The sequence below is a fragment of the Staurois parvus genome, unplaced genomic scaffold (genome assembly GCF_062004578.1).
Source record: "Staurois parvus isolate SC_StPar_1 unplaced genomic scaffold, SC_StPar_1.0 ptg000303l, whole genome shotgun sequence".
In the NCBI taxonomy this organism is placed as follows: Eukaryota; Metazoa; Chordata; class Amphibia; order Anura; family Ranidae; genus Staurois; species Staurois parvus.
The window spans coordinates 12,049,333-12,063,166 of record NW_028318099.1 but is presented as its reverse complement, the minus strand read 5'-3'; the positions used below and the strand labels follow the sequence as shown (position 1 = coordinate 12,063,166).

At 40.9% G+C, this 13,834-nt stretch overlaps 1 protein-coding gene across 15 annotated transcripts in view; it reads right to left on the bottom strand.

The window, feature by feature from the left end:
• Positions 1-13,834, bottom strand: part of TACC2 (transforming acidic coiled-coil containing protein 2) — a 222,898-nt gene that overhangs the window by 30,332 nt on the left and 178,732 nt on the right. For all 15 annotated transcript variants that reach the window (XM_089683244.1, XM_089683247.1, XM_089683245.1 and 12 more), the window contains 4 exons: positions 13,552-13,613; positions 9,953-10,062; positions 9,643-9,793; positions 3,331-3,471 (listed from right to left, as the gene is read on the bottom strand). In XM_089683244.1, the coding sequence (XP_089539370.1) occupies positions 3,331-3,471; positions 9,643-9,793; positions 9,953-10,062; positions 13,552-13,613 (464 nt within the window). The remainder of the gene's footprint in view (positions 1-3,330; positions 3,472-9,642; positions 9,794-9,952; positions 10,063-13,551; positions 13,614-13,834) is intronic.

Genomic DNA, 13,834 nt, shown 5'->3' with positions numbered 1-13,834 from the left:
GAGGTAAAGAAGAATCCCAGAGTGTCAGCTAAAGACCTACAGAAATCTCTGGCACATGCTAACATTTTTGTTGACATATCTACAATAAGGAAAACATTAAACAAGAATGGAGTACATGGGAGGACACCACGGAGGAAGCCATTGCTGTCCAAAAAAGAATATTGCAGCACGTTTGAAGTTTGCAAAAGAGCACCTGGATGTTCCACAGCACTACTGGCAAAATATACTGTGGACAGATGAAACCAAGATTGAGTTGTTTGGGAAGAACACACAACACTATGTGTGGAGAAAAAAAGGCACAGCACACCAACATCAAAACCTCATCCCCACTGTGAAACATGGCGGAGGGAGCATCATGGTTTGGGGCTGCTTTGCTGCCTCAGGGCCTGGACGGATTGTTGTCATTGATGGGAAAATTAATTCCAGAGTTTATCAAGACATTTTGCAGGAAAACGTACGACCATCTGTCCACCAACTGAAGCTCCGCAGAGGATGGGTGATGCAACAGGACAATGACCCAAAGCATACAAGTAATTCAACAAAACAATGGCTGCAACAGCACAGAATACGCCTTCTGGAGTGGCCCAGTCAGAGTCCTGACCTCAACCCGATTGAAATGCTGTGGCATGACCTTAAGAGAGCGATTCACACCAGACATCCCAAGAATATTGCTACACTGAAACAGTTTTGTGAAGAGGAGTGGTCCAAAATGACTCCAGATCGTTGTGCAGGTCTGATCTGCAACTACAGGAAACGTTTGGTTGAGGTTATTGCTGCCAAAGGAGGGTCAACCAGTTATTAAGTCCAAAGGTTCACATACTTTTTCCTCCCTGCACTGTGAATGTTTACATGTTATGTGCAATTAAACCATGGCAACATCTAATGTTTGTGTAGTATTATGTTCAGCAGACTGTGTTCTTCTATTGTTGTGACTTGGATGACGTTCAGAGCACATTTTATGCCCAATTCATGCAAAACTCCATGTAATCCCAAGGGGTTCACATACTTTTTCTTGCAACTGTACATAGGATGACCGGAACCTCTATCACTCAGATTCCCATCTACATCTTCTCCTCCAACTAGGTCATTACCTATGATGTTAATGGCTTACTTTCTGCTTTCCAACCTAAGTCTAATATCCATGACAATCTATACTCCCGCTGGAATTGGCATGTATTATTTCAGCAGTCCTTGATGACTGTAAAGCGATTGCTTCACAACATCATTTTTGACCTTGATGAGGTATATATATATGGATACGGGACTTACTGATTTTTGTTCCTTTGGATCATGTCTATGATCCTTAGCAATTACTATTTATAGGATGATAGGAACCTATATCATTCAGATGCCTACCAATTTTTTCATCCAACATGGTTACTCTTCATGATGTAGATGATTTATCTTTTACTTATCACCAAGCTTATTGTTGAATTACTTTATGATTCCTTTACAGGGTAATAATTATTATATTGGAGTATATTTGTGATGATTGGTATGCTATAGTAGCCAGTGGATATTGCAATCAGGATTGTTGATTCTTTTAATATTTGTGGTATGCAAGGTTTCACCTTATTGTGAGATTTATAATAAAGACATTTTTGTATTTTCAACTACTCTGCTTGGGTTTATTACTTCACAGCCTTCCTTTATGGTTGTTCCTTTATGTTATAGTTTTTCTCGGTTATAACCCACATCTCCATAAATGATGAGACAGAGAGTCATTACATAGGGGTGATCCACCTATTTACCATGGCATTTTTTCTAGTATTTGTGTAACATTTCATATTTACCTAATTACATTTTTTTGTACTAAACATAATAAAAAAAGAATTTAAAAACCGAATAATTCCCTTTCAGTTTTTCATTTTAAAGCTGATGTCTGGGATCAGCAAATATGATCTAAATACATTAATCATCATCAATACAGTCATATCTTGGTGTGCTTTGTGTATATCTTCCAGATCAGTGCAGTAATCCAGTGTGAAAAGCAGCTATGATAAGTCATCATCTACATTTCTAAATGAAACTAGTATGGCTGCCGCATTAATATATAATATAAACACAGATACCTCAATGCTATTTTCAATGCATTAGCTGAATGTTTACTAAATAATTCAAGCTAAACTCTAGGATAAGCAGCTATTGTCTAAATATAAGAGGTATGTGTTTTCCTTCTTGAATCTTTGTGTGCTTTTATGCATTTCTTCTAGATCTGTGCAGTTACCCAGTGTGAAATATTGCCTCTGTACAGGATCTTCCTGTAATAACAACCATTCACTGCTGCTCTCTCTCCTTGTGCAGGGTGACCGGTCTTGTCTCTGCCTCACCTTGTAGATTTTTGTAGTGGGTCTGGCCTGCTGGGTCCCTCCCATAGGCCTGTACAGGCTATGTACAGTAATGTGATGTCACTGCTGCTTTTACAAGGCAACATCTGGGTTTGCAAAGACATTCAGTGCACACGTGGATTTATATCCTTTGTGATTATTGAGGAAAATATTTAAAAAGAAAAAAAAAATGTGTGCCCGGAATTCAACTTTAAGGACCCTTTCACACCTAACGCAGTGGGATGCAGTTGGCTGCAGTCGGAAGCCTTTTGGACTGCACTCCAACTGCACAGACATTCCAAAATCCAGGCTAAGCTATGGGCATAGTTCACGCCATGGCAGTGTAGTGCAGAAAAGTACAGCATGCTGCATTTTTCCACACTGCAAATGCCCTAAAATGCATGCAAATGCACTGCAACGCATCACAGTGCACATAGAAGCCCAAGGAAAGAAAGATGAAGGAAGTGACCTCAAATGTAGTAAAAAAAAAACACGCGTCAACTGCATGTAAACACACGTAACTGCATGTGAAATGTGCGTCAACTGCATGTAAACGTGCGTCAGCTGCATGTAAACGTATGTCAGCTGCATCAAATGCATGCATAGGTAGAAGAAAAAAAAAAACGCAGCTATGTGCAGTTTCTGGTGTGAGTAGGCCCTGAAAGTTTGGTATGTAATGCCAGGTTTCCCCAGCAGGTGGGGCAACAATATATGGAAGTACTGTGGGTTTTTTTTGTTTTTTTTACAAACCTACAGTTACAGGTAGCAATCAAATTTTAATTTATGTCAGAAGACCCTCTAGAGTGAAGCACACAAGAAGGAGGAGTAGACAAAGTTATAAAAAAGAGATGGATTTTTTGGAAAAGGGTGTAAAAAGATAAAAAGTGCAATATTCTAGCTTCAGCTGTCTGGCTGAGCATCATGGGGGTACAGTTCAAACACAAACAGAAGGCTGACATTTGTCTATCTGCATAAAAGGCATGACAAGAGTGAAAGGACAAACCTGTAATTTTTGGGCAAATGCTTGTGGGTTCTTCTCTGCTAGATCCGGCTCTAGGTAACTCAGCTGGTCACAGAGAGTATTGTGATGTGCGATCCTTGACAATAATGCTTCAGAAGGTACATATTCATCATCAGGAGAGCCCTGTGAGGGAACACTTGTGATCAATAATGTGCAATGCCATACAAACGTTAGTTAAAAGAAAGAAGTCTTTTTTCATTACAGTGACCTCTCCCCCAGGGGAAGGCTTGGCTGTGGAACGCTAGCTACGTGGATGCCTCCCTTCTTTTCCCCCACAGCCATCCAACAACACAACTAGCAAGGAGATGGCATTTACTGTATATACATGTCAAATAATTCCAATTCTATTCAATGGAGGACTCTTTACATATATACTGTATATGTACAACATATATATACAGTATATATACAGGGCTTTTTTTCTGGGGGAACACGGGGGTGCTGGAGTGTGCTGGAGGGTCTACTGATGCAGGCTGCTGGGGGATCTATTGTTGCTGGTAAGGGATTCTTATTTCTGGGCTGGACTTTTTGCAGGGAATCCATTGTTGCTGGGGGATCTGTTGTTACTGCGGGATAGTTGTTGGGGTATTATGTGGGGATCTATTGTTGCTGGTAAGGGATTCTTATTTCTGGGCTGGACTTGTTGCAGGGAATCCATTGTTGCTGGGAGATCTCTTGTTACTGCGGGATAGTTGATGGGGTCTTATGTTCCTTAGGGGTCAATTGTTGTTGGAAGGGATCTAATGATGAGAGAGAGTCTATCTTTGCTAGCTGCTGGAGGGTCTAATGATGCTGGTTACTGGAAGATCTATTGTTGCTGGCTAGGGTTATTGTTGCTGGGGTGGATCTATTGATGCTAGGGGGTATTTTGTTGCAGGAAATCCATCGTTGCTGGAGGGGTCTACTGTTGCTGGCTGCAGGAGATCAATTTTACTGCTTTTCTTGTTGTCATTAACCAGTTCCATCTAAATTACTTGGTGCTGCAAATGGATACTTGATTCTGTATCCTCTAAAAGGGGCAGTACTAGGAAGTGGGTTGGGGGTGGAACCAAGCGACGAGGCTCAGAGGTGGGTAAGGGATGGAGACAAGGGGTGACTTAGAAGGGGGGATTTCCTGCACCTATTCTCTGAGAAGAAACCCATATATATATATATATATATATATATATATATATACATACACACGAACACACACACACATATAATTGGTAGATCTTTCACAAATCTTTGTAAAAAGCAACCTGTCATGGGAGAAGTACCTGTGCCAAAACAAAATGAATAATTTACACTGGAGTTCTATTTTAAATATCTCGATTCTGAAGTTCTCATGAACAAATGTGGTTTATTTTAGCTTTATGTAAATGAAATACATATTGAGAAAAGAACAATTCCCAAGCAAATGCTAATGGTGCAGTGTCATGTGAGTGAGCTCAGACCACAGGGAATAATTAAAAAGAACACAGCTCACACTACAACATATGATTGGGAAATGTGTTGGGAAATGTAATTACTGTGTTTCCATAAGCCTGAGAAAAAAATTGCTAGGTGTCCAAAAAGAAAATGAAATGATGTCTTTAATGGATAAACACAGCAAAGGCCAAGGAAGAATGCAATGCGTCTCTGGAGCTGGCTTTTAAGTGAATAATTTTATCTGGATAATCTTGAATTTATTAGCAGAACTCCAGTTTGATTGACAGTCCTAATTGTCCATTCTAGTAAACAGATACTAGTTGTTTATTGTTTGTTAGAGACAGAGCAATGATGTGCTATAATCTAGTACAGTGTAACTGATAAAGGTTGTCTTCTGATTAGCGCTATCATTCCGACTCGGTTCAGGAAGATCATTGCTCATGGCGTTATGTACCACTAACCCCAAAACCAATTATATACTTGAACGGATGAGCTAGAATTAGATTCACAAATTTTTATGTAACAGTTTTTCAAACCTGCATTAAATATAAGACATGAAATATTCATCTGTTTTGTCGTTTAATGTTTTGTATTGACTTCCATTTTAGACTAAAGATGGCTTCAAAGTCAGCAGCAAAAGAATTCCTTTCCAGGAAAAAACTAGACAGGAAGCAGCCTTGACCTAGAAGCTAGTGCTCCCTTCTATTTCACATTATTGTAAGTATACTGGCTTCAGATAGGTTCCATGAAACCTTCACATACCGTGTAAATGACGTTTAAATGAATGGTCAATCAAGTCATAACTATACCTATTCTAACTACCCCAGTGGTGTATTCAGGTTTTGTGCTGCCCTAGGCAACACAAAAATTGGACATCCCTCCTCCCTGACGTAGAGAGCCTGACACTGACCAACAACACCCCTGCCCCATCGTCCCCCCACCTGAGAGAGCCTTTCCCTAACACCCACCCCCTGGGTGGGTCACATTTACAGCTCTGGACATGCCCAGAAACGACAGTCGGGCTCTGCATACACCATCAAGCAGCCTGCAGCCTCTCTCAGAACCCACCTGGTCCCCATACTGTATATGTCCCTTCTTCCAGGGGTCAGTGCTGCCCCCCTAAAAAATGCCACCCTAGGCAAATGCCTTGTTTGACTTGGGGTAAATACGCCCCTGGACTACCCTGTGAAAGGAAAGCTGTGCATACCTACCTGTGCAGAGGGAGCTCCGGTCCTGTCACCTGATTGTCCGCCAGCATTGGTTTCAGTGTAGAGGAGGGACAGTTGACAACAAATGCCCCGTAGTAAGTCTAGGGGTGACATAACCGCTAAGGCATTTCCTACAATGACAGCCATCTCTCCTCTTCACAGGACCTCGCTGCTGGAGAGATCATGTCACTGGACCAGAGTGCCCACAGCATGGGTAAGTATAGACATCTTTCCTTTACAGAGAGTAAGAATAGGCTTAGGATGGGGGTGGGAGCAGGTTTTTGTACAGTTAGTATTTGTGTGAACTTCTACTTTAAAGCCGAATGCAAGGAATTAGACAAAATGTATCTATGCAGTGCCCCCACCACCACCATCCCACACACACAGCAAAGGGTAACTGCTTATTTAGTCTAGAGGTGCAGGAATAAGGTGTATTCCTTACCTTACTTTTGGCTCCAGCAAGGTCCCTCCAACTATGCAACTGAATTGTCCAATGCCATGTCCATACTAAGGAGCTCCAGGCTGTAACTACATGCTCATCTCTGTGTGTAAAATGCAGGATCAAAAATCTTGCACAGTTACGGGATGACACAGAAGAACCACCCACCCCCACCCATAACCTACAGCTTGCTTGAGGACAGCGTTGAAGGCTGCTAGAGGGAGGGATAGGGAGTAATACACTCTATCCATGCACCTCTCAATGAGCATTGAACCCTTGCAGTGTGTCTATGGGGGGGGGGGGGGTTGACTTGACCACTGCAAGGTTAGAATTTGTATAATTCCAAGAGTTCAGCTTTAAAAACAATGTTACTTAAAGACCAGCATGCAGGCTATGCTGCCTTTTGTTAACGTGACATTAAACCTTTGTAGTTGTTTTTTTTACAATAATAAACATGTTATACTTAAAGTTACCAAACCCTTTTGAGCACTATGGCAACAAAAATCTAATTAACATAATCTGTACATGTGGTCATGCACACTATTCACACCCTCACGAAGAATGTGTTAAACTGTTATATAAAATAACATCCACCAGTGCCGTGCTTCTCTTAAAAGACAATCAAATGTGTACTTGAAAATTCACATGAACCATCCAAAAAAGTTTTCACAATAGTGCAGTCCAAAAAAAAGTCCTATTATATATCTTTTGTGCTTCACAATGGTGTTATAAACTGCCTTTTACTTCTTCATTCTTAATCATCAGCTTTTATGTGCCAAAAGTACTGTTAATAGTGAAACTAGGGATGCACCGAAATTTCGGTGGCCGAAATGTTTTGGCCGAAAACACCCTTTTGGCCGAAATGAAAAAGAGCACCCATACAGGTGCTGAAAAAACCCCACCCCTTGCCACCACCTGCCGCTCGGTAGTTCTCGGCCTTACCTGAGAAACCATCGATCCTGGCGCTGGGCATAGAGATGAGTGAAGGAGAGATGGCCGCCACTCATCTCTATGCCCTTGGTGGACAGGAGGGATGTCACTTTCCGTACCGGCCATTTTTTTTTTTTAAAGCACTAGTTCAATGCTTTTTTTGATCTAATGCTTTACATTGTAGACAAGGGATGTGGGGTCTTATTGACCCCACATCTCTCCATAAAGAGGACCTGTCACTAATTATTTCTATCACAAGAGATGCATGCATTTCTTGTGATAAGAATAAAAGCAATATAACATTTTTTTAAAGGGATAGTGCAAAAAAACCCCCCAAAAAACCCATTACATTAAAAAAAAACATCAGAGCAAGAGAAATAATTCTCACACTAGACCTCCTCTGTAACTTTACACTGCTAACCTGTAGAAATTTTTAAAGCATCACCTATTGAGATTTTTAAGTACCACAGTTTTATGCCCTTCCACGAGCGTGCGCAATTTTAAAAGGTGACATGTTGGGTATCTATTTGCTTGCCGTAACATCCTCTTTCATATTTTACAAAAAAATTGGGGTATATATTGTTTTTTTTTGTTTTTTTTAATCAGTGTATTTTTTTCCAAAAATATATATTCGTTTTTAAAAACTGCACATTTCGGTGTCAGTTTTTGGCCAAGTGCATTTTGAATTTTCGTTTTCGGCACCAGAATTTTCATTTTGGTGCACCACTAAGTGAAATCCACCACCAGATGTGCTCTTACCTGGGCTATACGACCAAACCGTTAATTGAGGTCATATAACGCTTGCGTCCTCTCTCAAAGGACTAATATAATGATTCCTCAGCATGTCACATGATTCCACTGCTTATTAATACTTCCTTTATCCCACACTTGATTCCTCCTCAGCCATACATATAGAAAGAGAAATCACCATACATAGCGTTTTATCCGTATAAAAACTTTATTTACCATAAAAACAAAACTCCCAGTATTGCACTCACGTGTAATTGGTGCTATAGCGCACCACACTGTTCCACACAATATGCAAGCAGATCTTATGAGATTCCCCTGATGAAGCCACATGACCCTGTGGCATAACGCGCAGGGAAGAGGCTTGCTGATGTCACGACGCTCATAATCCTTTGATGGTGTGATAAAACACTATGTATGGCGATTTCTCTTTCTATATGTATGGCTGAGGAGGAATGAAGTGTGGGATGAAGGAAATATTAAGTAGCAGTGTATAACCAATTTAGAAGTGGAATCATGTGACACACTGAGGAATCATTATATTAGTCCTTTGAGAGAGGACACAAGCATTATATGACCTCACTTAACGGTTTGGTCATATACCCCAGGTAAGAGCATATCTGGTGGAGGGTTTCACTACTTTTGGCACATAAAAGGTGATGATTAAGAATGAAGAAGTAAAAGGCGGTTTGTAATAAAACATGTTATACTTACCTGCTCTGTGCAATGGTTTTGCACAGAGCAGCCCCGATCTCCCTCTTCTGGGGTCCCCCGCTGGCGTTCTTGGCTCCTCCTCTTTGGTTAGTGCTATCATAGCAAGCCGCTTGCTATGGGGGCACTTGTGCATACTCATTCCTGAGCCACCCTGTCTGCAAGGCTCAGCCCCACCACCTGCTCCCTCATCACAGCATTTGATTAACAGCAACAGGAGCCAATGGTGCAGTGAGAAAGGAGACAATAGCGAGAGCTGCTGCTCCTGTGCACATCACTGGGTTGGGATCGGGCTGGGGTGTAAGTATGGGGGGGGGAACCCTGCAGTACAGACGTTTTTTCACCTTAATGCATAGAATACATTAAGGTAAAAACCTTAAGGTTTTAGAATCACTTTAAAGGTTATCACTAATGCAACTTCTTATATCACTCTAACTGGGAAATATTATCACAATTCCCAATTATGTCCATCTGCTCTTGCCATTACAAAGCCAATGATGGTATCACAATTGCCTATTTAATTCTCCATATTGTAGGATAATCAAATAATTAAAAAATCTAATTGAAATAGAGATACATTCTTCCTGTGAGTCAGCTGAGACCCAGTTTCCATCACTGGAATCTTTGAAAAATCTTAGACAGCGGGTGAACCAACTGACCAGTACCCAACTCTAACTGATATATTGGTTTTGGGTAGAGATGGTTTATAAATTCGCAGTATGGTGTTATAATTTTCAGAAGCTCATAACCCTAAAAAGCAAAAACAAAATTTTTTTCTTGGAACCCACTTTAGGTAATGTTCTGATTATGTATTTTGGAATCTGAATATTTACATAAACACTTCCTCACCAGTTCCATTTTTCCACTCCCAATCACCTCTGGCTCATCATCTCTGGGCCGGGACCTCTCCAGGGCTTGCCGTGTACTGTCCTGCATAATGGGTGGGGATCTGGAGAGGGGCAGCTGTCCTGAGCATATATTAGACTCCATTGTCTCAAAGCTGGATTGATGAAAAGATTACAGATAATTAGGATATAAGCACAACATATCTGACATTACCTTGGCAGCTTTGCACATCCTGTACAGACCAGTTGGCCTCTCATTTGCAAACCAAATTTGACTGCAACTATACACCACAATGTGCTGCTGATCTACTTACTCCGTCCCTGGGGTGCAAGACTCTGAAAACTTGGCAGGAGATTTTCCTGGGCTGTCCTGTGATGCTTCAAACATGAGGTACAGAGACTGGGGCTGAGGCACATCCCGGAGCTGTGGAAACATTACAATGACAGTGTCAGAATGAGTCAAACTCTATAATATTTAGGCTGCTGTTATACACCAAACACACCCTGAGTAATGACTTTACTTATATATAGCTTTATTTTAATGACACACTTTGATGCATTGTTATAGAGGAGAGTTCTGCAATAAATTTATAGTTTATAATGTATGCAGGCAGATTTACAGCATGAATGGCAGGATTTGTACTTCCCATTTTTTATGAACATTGCGTGTTCAAGGACATATTTTATAAGCATAATGTACATTCTCCGCGTTGCCATTTGAGAGAATAATGTCATTGATAGGTTTCATATGGAAAATAGCAACTTTCCCGACTTCAATGTCATTAGAATCACAAGAATTACACATCTTATTTATAAGTGCCTTTTTGATTCGCTCCAAAATGTGATTAAATAAATGCACGGTAACTATTGTACTTAGAAAAATGGATCTGAATTCAAAAATTGGTTCCATTCCCTTTCGATGTTCCAATAAAAAAATAAATAAGTATTAAAGCATATGTTGAGCCAAATTCTTTCTATAGTAAGGAGCTCGTAGCTTTATTAATTTATTTTGCCGGGAAAAGCAAGAAGAAGAGGCGGACCTAAATGAAATTTAACCTTAAGTCCCCTTTAACATGTTTACAGGGCCCACCATAAAGGGGACAGAGTCTGCAGGTTCATTGCATTATCCTGCTGCTATAATGCATCGGCCCATCCAACTGCTACAATCCTGCTCTGGGAACCCCAACTCCTTAAAGCTGAACTCCAGTCTAAGCAAATATTGTCTAAATACAACCGGCATGTGTATTCTTACTTTAGCTGGGTTCACACGGGTGCGATGCAAAATTTGCAGCGGTTTCTGTGCAAATTCCGCACCGCATCATAATCGCACCCTGTTCATGTGAACTGCTGCAAGTGTGTATGTTAAGTTAACAACACCCCATAATCTGTTCACAAAACGCGGCATGATGTGTAGAATTGTATCGCATGAGTATGAATAACCATGTGATCCGATTCTAGTACGGACGAAAGAAAGGGTCCTGTACCTATTGGGTGTGGAAGCGGTGTGATTTGAGCCATACAAAATGTATGGCTCAAATCGCACTGCACAGAATTTGCATGTGAATTGCACAGGAATGCGGTGCGGTTCCTGTGTAAATCACGTGCGATATGCCACACCGCAGAAGTGTGAACCCAGGCTCAATCTTTCTTTGCTTTGCATATGTCATCTAGAACTTATGTTGTAAAGCGATGCGTAAACTGTTGGTGTTATATAAATCCTGTATAAAAATAATAATAATAGATCTGTGCAGTAATCCAGTGAGAAACTGCCTTCACGTAGGAGCTTCCTGTAATGAAGACCAATCACTGCTGCTCTCTCACCTTGTACAGGGTGACTAGTCTTGTCTCCACCCTCTACCATAGTTTTCTGCAGGCAGCCTGTGCTGTGGGTCCCTCCAATAGCTCTGCTCCTTACATAAGCTATGTACAGCACAGTGATGATGTCACCATTCCTTATACAAGGTAATATGTGGGTTTGCAAAGGTATTTGTACACACAAAGTGGATTTGTGACTAATTAGAAATGCAATTAAATGAAAGTTTTTGTGGCCGAAGTTCAACTTTATTAAATTCAAGAAACAGTTTAACTTGCCTTATGGTGCAGGGGTTTCAAGGCCACTTCATTAAACCAATGATGTCATCCTCCAGCACAGTCATCTCTGATTTGAGGCACTCTATCTATTCTCTAGCTCTCTCTACACAATTTTCAGCCACTCTTTGCCATCCACGTGGTAGTTTTTCCTGCCCTGTCCAACATCTATCTTTAAAGTGGTTCTAAAGCGTAAACATTTTTTACCTTAATGCAGTGTTTGCATTAAGATATAAAATGTTTAGGTTTTAGTATCGCCCCCTCACACCCCAATATTTAACTGCGCCCTCACTAGATCCAGCGATGTGCACATCTGCAACAGCTCTCTCCTCTTCTCCCTGCGCTCATAGGCTTTGTTGTGTGGCTTCAGCCATTGGTTCCAGCTGCTGTCAGTCAAATCTTGTGACGGGAGGGACGGTAGGGCCGATCCCCGCTGTCTTCGTCAATAGACACAGGGCACAGGGCTTGGAATCAAGCATGCAGGTGTGCCACAATAGAAAGCCGCTTAATATGGTGGCACACCAAGAAGAGGAGGAGCGCTGGCCCTGGCAGGGGACCCAAGAAAAGGAGATTCTGGACCGCTCTGTGCAATTCCCTTGTACAAGGTAGGTAAGTATATACTTGTTTTTTATTTAAAAAAAAAAAAAAACAAAGTAAGAGTTTACAATCACTTTAACTCCAACTATTTTCTGCCCAATCCTTCTGCTGTATCTCTGGAGGATTCATGACATCTACTGTAACTGGCTGTAATACTGACAGAATCCTTATGGAAGCCCTCTTGGTTATACCAGCTTGGGGAAAGCAGACGGCTCACATTAGCAGGTATGTACAATTTCATCCACAGTACTAGCGAATCAGTATTTGGCCTTAAAAGATAAGTTCACCTTTGGGAACATGTTACGTGTTCCACCCGTTTTTAGGGTGGAACATTTAACATGTTCTTATGTCCGCTGCCCCCTCCCTCTGACAGATAGTACTTGAAGACTTCTCCCCATCTGTCACATTTGTAAACAGAGTGGCCATGTGGGGTTCCACCCACATGGCCGCATCATTCCCAGACTTCCGTGAATGAATGAACTGCAAGTCCCGGCAGCCTTAGCGGCTGTCGGCTTGTAATTTTCAGTGAACTACCACAGCGCTGTGGAGCTCCGTGGTAGTTCATTGAAGCTTCCTGTCAGAATATCTGCTTGATTGTACATCCCGTACGGCAAGTAGATACATTGACAGGTTTGCAGGAGGCCTGCATGGCATCAGCAATCTACTCATCACTGGTGTAATGCTTTCCAGGCTTTTTTTACCAGCAAAAATGTGCATTTATTATTTTTGTCTAAAAGGTGAACTTATCCTTTAAGTCTCCGTTCACAATAGTTCATCCTGCCATGTGACATTGGACACATAAAGTCGCATGATAAGTCACCGCCCATTGATTTCAATGGCACCCGTTCCAATATATGCGACTTAAAATCACAGCACCAATAAAAAGGTTCCAGTACTACTTTGATGTAACTTCCTTGTGACTTGAGTCCCAGAGGGTGTAAAATCACATGAATGTCAAATCAAAGTCACACTCCAGAGCCTATTTTACTAGAATTTGTGGAACTTTTGGACTTTTGATAGGATCAAGCCTAGCAAACTAGCTGGTTTTGACCAAGTATGGTCAGATTTGAGGAATGGTTTAAATCATGGAGTGTTTAAAACCAGCATGTTTTTATTATAAATTTTCAGAAGCTTGAAAATACTCCAAGTAATAACAAAAAATGCAAATGCTAACAGAGATTACTCAAACTACACATGATATGTTATGTATTAAATAAACAGGACTTACTGGAGAGCATTTGCCGGTTTTCTCCATGTATTCAATGCTGTATGAGCTTCCAAAATCTATATCTGTGACGGATAAAAAAGTAAAAATATTCATATTAAGGAGTGAAAAATTTAATGGCTATCCCACAAAATATATAGACCTTATCCAGATGGTTATCCAATTACATTTTGGGAATAAAAAGTATATATTTTTTCCCTGTTAGAAGAAATTAAAACTTTGCATTATGGTGTTATGTTGCCTTCCTCTGGATAAGCACTTTGGTTAAAATTGATGGGCATGTACC